The sequence below is a fragment of the Atta cephalotes genome, assembly GCF_000143395.1.
Source record: "Atta cephalotes unplaced genomic scaffold scaffold00064, whole genome shotgun sequence".
Classification (NCBI taxonomy): Eukaryota; Metazoa; Arthropoda; class Insecta; order Hymenoptera; family Formicidae; genus Atta; species Atta cephalotes.
In genome coordinates, this window is record NW_012130128.1 from 373,176 (window position 1) to 379,734 (window position 6,559).

At 31.0% G+C, this 6,559-nt stretch overlaps 1 protein-coding gene across 1 annotated transcript in view; it reads left to right on the plus strand.

The window, feature by feature from the left end:
* The window catches only part of LOC105623811 (transcription factor IIIB 90 kDa subunit-like), a 17,800-nt gene extending 17,115 nt beyond the window's left edge, over window positions 1–685 (plus strand). Inside the window, exons 8-9 of the mRNA XM_012205188.1 lie at window positions 272–459; window positions 564–685. Coding sequence (XP_012060578.1) covers window positions 272–459; window positions 564–685 — 310 coding nt within the window. The remainder of the gene's footprint in view (window positions 1–271; window positions 460–563) is intronic.
* The last annotated feature ends 5,874 nt before the right edge of the window (window positions 686–6,559 follow it).

Consider the following 6,559-nt stretch of genomic DNA (forward strand, 5'->3'; position numbering starts at 1 on the left):
CTATGAACACTTCGGGATTTTGTACACGTATTTATTTTTATTTTTATTTATTGTTTTTTCAAAAATAATCAAAAACTACAATTATCGAACTTTTTTTGTATAAATAATGTATTTAAATATAATATATCACATGCGAATGCTGAGAATGTGTATAACAGCAGGTAGATATATTTCTGTACAAAACAATTCACATTCCTTTACAGTGAAATCATCAAACATAGAGATGTATTGAAATTAATAAGTAGTATATAATAATTATTTTGTACAATAGGATAACAATTAATTCTACACTGAAGTCTGCAGAGGTTTTATTAACAAAAAATCCTATTAAACTAAATATCCCAAAAACATCATTGGATAAAACATTAGATAATGCACACAGAAAAGAAGATGAAGTTACAAAAAAAGAAATCAGTTCAATGGAAACGGATACACCTATAGTGGACACGTCCGAAATAGGTCGCGTAATCTTTCTTTATAATTTTTACTATTTTATTTTGAATTATTATAACTGAATTAAATATTATGTATAGCTTTTATTAAAGTTTTTATTTTCGTTGCAGTATATGATGATTATCTTGATGAAGAAGAAGCTGATGCTGCGGAAATGTCACTTGGACAGATGCTCGAATCTCGCGCAACATTTGAAAGTGAATTTTGTGATGATGGTTATGAATATGAATGAAAATGTAAACATTTATCTAAATCTAAACTCTTTAATACTATTATTTATTATTATTATAAAAATTAAAATGAATAGAGAAATACATTATCTGCAGTAATTTGAAAAAATAACCCATATTTTTTTATAATAATTATTATAATAGTATAAATCATTTACCTGCATCTTATATCTTATTAAGGATATCTTATAAAGGACTTAGTAGAATAAATATATGCTGCTGTATATGCTGCTCCCGCATTTATCTGATCGAGGTTTTTATTATAAGTTAGCAGCAATACAAAAATGAATTTTGCAAAATATTATATCTGAAAAAAATTCTTATGGGAAATTATGGGGATAAAATTGAAAATCAACGAAATGAATTTTCTCTTTAATGGATAAATCGATTTCGAAAAAAATGTTATAGGGTTCAATGATGCGATATTTAAAAAAAATTATAAAAATTTTTTCGAAAAAATCGGTTGAAAAAAAATCGGTTGAAAAAAAATCGGTTGAAAAAAGTTCTCAAAGTTTTAATTTTTTACTAAAATAATCTTCGACTTATTTAGTCTATAATATATTTAATTTTCAAAACGATCGGAAAGATAGTACATAGCTTAAAAAAATCAAGAGTTTGAGCGTGCAGCATACGATTAGCCGATAAGTAATGAGATACGCATACTACATTAGGTATTAAATTCAGCTATGTACATATACTTATGTCAGAACAACTCGCGAAAAAACTAAGAATGATGTCCCACGTCTTTAATTTTTTTGACAGCGAGTTTTCTATCCTATTGTTTACGTGAGATATTTCCACGTTCCAGTAGACATATTTTAGTCTTTTGCGTAGTATCACGTAAATCTCCGTGGAGCGCTATCGACTTTGATTGTTATTAACGCAATCATTATTTAATTTGATCGCTTGATGATCTATTTCAGTAGAAATCCACAATGCGTCTCTATATAAGTAACACTTATCTAAAAATATTTGCTATATTGATTCTTTTTCGCTACTTTATTTTTTTTGTATTTAATTTGACTTGGTACAAAAAATGTCTATGTCACTGACGAATCATAAATGCACTGAGTGTGATAAGTTCTGTCGACAAAACAGAAGCAAAATGCAACATCAGTTATGATCAGTCTAATATCTTCTGATCAAATCTGCTATCAGTCTGACATCTTGCTAACATTTTGCTATCTGGGTATTTTTAAAAACGTATATGTACAAGGAGAAATCAATAAGTTCTTAGAAAATCTGTTAGAAGGCACTTGCAGTGTCATGTCACATTACTTTTTGACAAGTAGCATCTCTCAGCTAATTATTGTCAAATTTTGAACGGAATTCATCGCGTGGTTTCATTTCTAGATGATTAGCGAACAATCTTTGTATTTTTTGCAAAATGGAAAAAAACGAATTTCGTACAGTGATCAAACATGTACATATGAAAAGTTTAACGCCGAAAGAAATCAAAGCTGAGTTGAATAATGTTCATAGCACATCTGCACCAGCGTTTGCAATTGTATACAATTTGGTGAATGAATTTAAACGTGGTCGTACATTCACATGTGATACATTTCGTTCGGGACGTCCGAATTGAGGCTGCTACGCCAGAAATCATTGATAAAGTTCACGATATTGTTTTGATTGATCGACGAGTGAAAGTGCGCGAGCTTATTGAGGCCACAAGCATATCACAGTGATTTCAATTTTGCACAAACAATTGGGTGATGAAAAAGCTATCAGCAAGATGGGCCGCGTTCGTTCACTATGGACCATAAGCGCGACCATGTGACGATTTCAAAACAATGTTTGGAGATGTTTCAACATGATATTTCAATGAGATGAATTTCTGTATCGATTCATTTTTTATTGTGAACGAAACATGAATCCATTCACACTCGAGACGAAGGAACAGTCAAAACAATGGACTTCATCGAGTGAATCAACTCCAAAGAAGGCGAAAATCGGAGTCGGCCGGAAAGGTGATGACCACAGTTTTTTGGGATGCACGCGGTATAATTCATATCGATTATTTATAATTCATATCAAAACGATCAATAGCGATTATTGCGCCTTATTGAATCGTTCAACAACATTTTAAAGAAAAAACATCCCCATTTGACGAAAAAGAAAGTGCTCTTCCATCAAGACGGGTTCATACATGCCCGACATCGATGGCCAATTTCAACGAATTCCGTTACGAATTACGGAATTGATGCCGGACCATCCAGCATATTCGCCAGATTTAACCCCCTGCGACTATTTCCTGTTTCCAAACTTGAAGAAATGATTCGGAGGAAAGAGATTCATCACCAGAGAGCAGCTCATCGCCAAAACAGCGGCTTATTTTGAAGGGTTGGACAATTCATATTATTCGGACAACTTGAAAAAGTTAGAGAATCATTGGATCAAGTATCGAGTTGAAAGGAGACTATGTTGACAAATAAAAATGAATAAAAAAAAATGTATTTTACTATATTTTTAAAAAACTTATTGACTTGCCCTCATATACCATAGCATCGTCGATATTCGAATCTAACATCTATGGAGTAATAACATGCTAACTTTGAGTTATAATCGCATGTCCGGACAATTTGAAATTTGATTGTTATTCAACTCTTCATATAAGTTTTTGTCTGTAATAGGTTGTCAACAGTATTCAATGGCTACATTCAAAGTCTCACTATAAATACTTTGAAGCATTTGATGGATCAATTAGAAGAAAGAATTTTACAAACTGACCAGTTAAAAAAAGCATTTACAGCATTGTACACCCAATATAGAATTATAAGCATCGAAAGGTCGTTTATCAACACAGGCTGTGTTCCAAAATTCATTGCCAGTGCTGAAAATCCACAGTTTATGTTAAGCTATCATTTTATGAAGACACCCTTGCATATATTATACATTTTCGGCACTAGTAGTGAATTTTGGAACAGTCTATAATAGGAATTTTTCATCATAAAATATATACATTTTTATAGTGTACTATAAATGTCGATAGTTTTCAAATTATAAAAATCGAAATATTTTATATAGGAAACAATTTACGCATTCGAATGTATATGAACGGAATGACAAAATCTTAGGTTATAAAAATTACTATTTTAAATTGTTTATATGAAGAGTTTTGAAATGCAAAGGTTGTAAGTCACTCTATTAATTATAATTAATGAATCCTTTTTGGATCATGTACTTGACGAAATAATCAGTCAGATCTAAAATTCAACAATAATATTCATATGGAATCATTTGTATTTCGTATGAAGAATTATGAAATACCATTAAAAACATTTGTGAGTTTCTTCCAGACACTTTTTAATTAAATATTTAAATGTCATGTATTTAACCGAAAGATAGATTCAGGAGCTACGGTCATGGAAATTCCATTAGATGCGATCGATAGTCTAGTATTTCGGTACTCCTGGTTCTTTTCTGATCATACCGTTCATAACAAAATTGCTCCGTTCAACAGGAAAAATAATTGTTGAGATTAAAAAATCTGTTATGTAGACAGTGAAGTGTATAGACTAATACTTATTGATTCGGAACGGCTATTTATCCTGCCGGCTCTTTAATCAAATTTTTCTGTCTTGGAAATTTCTTTTATTACATATTTTACAATTGGCTACGTTCAATGGAGAAAACAGCTTTGCAATTATAAAATTCTTCAATATGTGCTTCAATTGGTGCTTGCTTATAGATTTAAATATATAAATAAATATATAAATAAATGTGTTTAGCAGAACGCAACAGTTTTGCAACCGTTTTATGAATGTTTGCTGAACAGTCCTAGATGCATTCCTCTCAACATGTTTATTCAGCGGTCGCCATGATTTCCAGCAAAGTAAAACAGCATTGCGCAGCAGAAGGCAACAGTTTTGCAACCGTTTTATGATTGTCTGTTGAACAGTCTTAACACACTCAATTTTTCAACATGTTTGTTCAACGGTCGACATGATTTCTAGCAAAGTAAAAGTATACTGAGTCACAAACAAAAACGTTAAACAAAATGGCTGCAAAGCGATTGCATCTCTTTATCAAATATCTAATCTTTAATATTGCATTTCAGGTTTATTCCCTGAGCTGTTGTTTCGAGTCCGTGTGAAATTTTGAATGAAATACGAAAGAGATCCAAAAATAGGGGCTCCGCACAATAAAAGGAACAGGGAATAAAGAATAGAGAATAAGATTTTCAATCTATCAGAAACTGTGTATTCCACAATACATGATTTCTGATAGATTGAAATTTTTATTCCATGTTCCTTTTATTGTGTGGAGCCCCTTAGTCTTCGGATTCCGTAATATGATTTGTGATATTTTTTGTAAAAAAAAATATAAAATCCTGAAACGCAATATTAAAGATTAAATATTTGAGTAAAAGATGCAATTGTTTCCCTAATAAAAAAAGTTAATGAAGAATGATATAATTTCTATCAATTTGTATCATCCCCTCCCACCCCTATAAGCTGTATCGTTAATCTTTTCAGAAATAAGATATAAACATTATCATATTTTATCGGTTCTTAAGATTTGTATTCTATTGGAAACGATAGAACATCTATCTTTTTCTACTGTATTCAATTTGTATCTAAAATATTATAAATCTATTATAATAATCTATTATAATAAATCTATTATATCTAAAAGAATAGTAAAATAACGATTGGCATTCATCCGTTTCTATCGTTTACTTAATGAATAATAATCGTTCGTTAATATAAAATAAAAATGAAATCGTTATTAATCTAAAATTTATTTTATGAATATCTATCGGCGGTGTGCAAGACTAAATCTATAAGATTCTATTGTTTTTTAGCAAATTGACTTATCTGAACATATATGAAATATATGAATGAAATTTCATAGAATTTCTATCTGATTTTTCAAAGTGGACATATCTATAGAAAGTTATCATAAATATCATATAAAATGGATCGTTCTCGATCTACAATTTAGTCATTGAAATTCCATCGATCATGTATAAAAGAAACTTTATAAAATTTGTTCGTTTTTTAACGATTTAATAATTCTATCTGACCTTACAGAGAAATATCTATAGAAGTTTATCGTAAATTTGCAGTACAAAATGAATTATTACCAATATATTTAAATAATGATATTTCATCAGTAAAATAAGAAGCCAAATCTACAAGACTATTTTTCAATATGTTACAACATCTTTATAATATGATGTTTAATTGTAGCATCAAATTATTAAAATTGCTTGTAATTTAATTTGCGATTCCTAAAGTAATCTTAATTGCGTTTATATTGGGAGTACAAATTAGTTCGGTCCGTTTTTTTGTGCATTTATTTCAAAATAAAATGAATGAACAGATCAATTAAAGTATTGTCCATCGCTGCCTACTATTTTTTTCCATTTCTCAGGCAATTTTCGAATTCCATCTCAAAAAAAATGACTCGTCTTTGGAGGCGATCCAATTTTGGAGCCAATTTTCGATTTCTGCGAAAGAAGAGAACCAGTGATTTGCCAAATCGTACTGCATCCTTCGGAACAACCAGTAATCACAAGGAGCAATGTCCGGAGAATACGGCGGGTGCGGTAAAACATCCCATTTGAGCATTTCCAAATATTTTTTTACGATTTTAGCGACATGAGGCCGAGCGTTGCCATGAAAAAGAATAACTTTATCATGTCTTTGCTCGTATTCCGGCCGTTTTTCTCGCAATGCACGGCTCAAACGAATCAATTGTAGCCGATACCGATCGTCCGTAATGGAATCGCCAGGTTTCAGCAGCTCATAGTAAACAAGATTCTTTTGGTCTCAGATACAGAGCATGATCTTCGAACTATGAATGTTCGGCCGTGGTGTTGAGGTCGATGGCAACGATTGACAGGGCTTAGCGTAATTATTTTTCTTCTT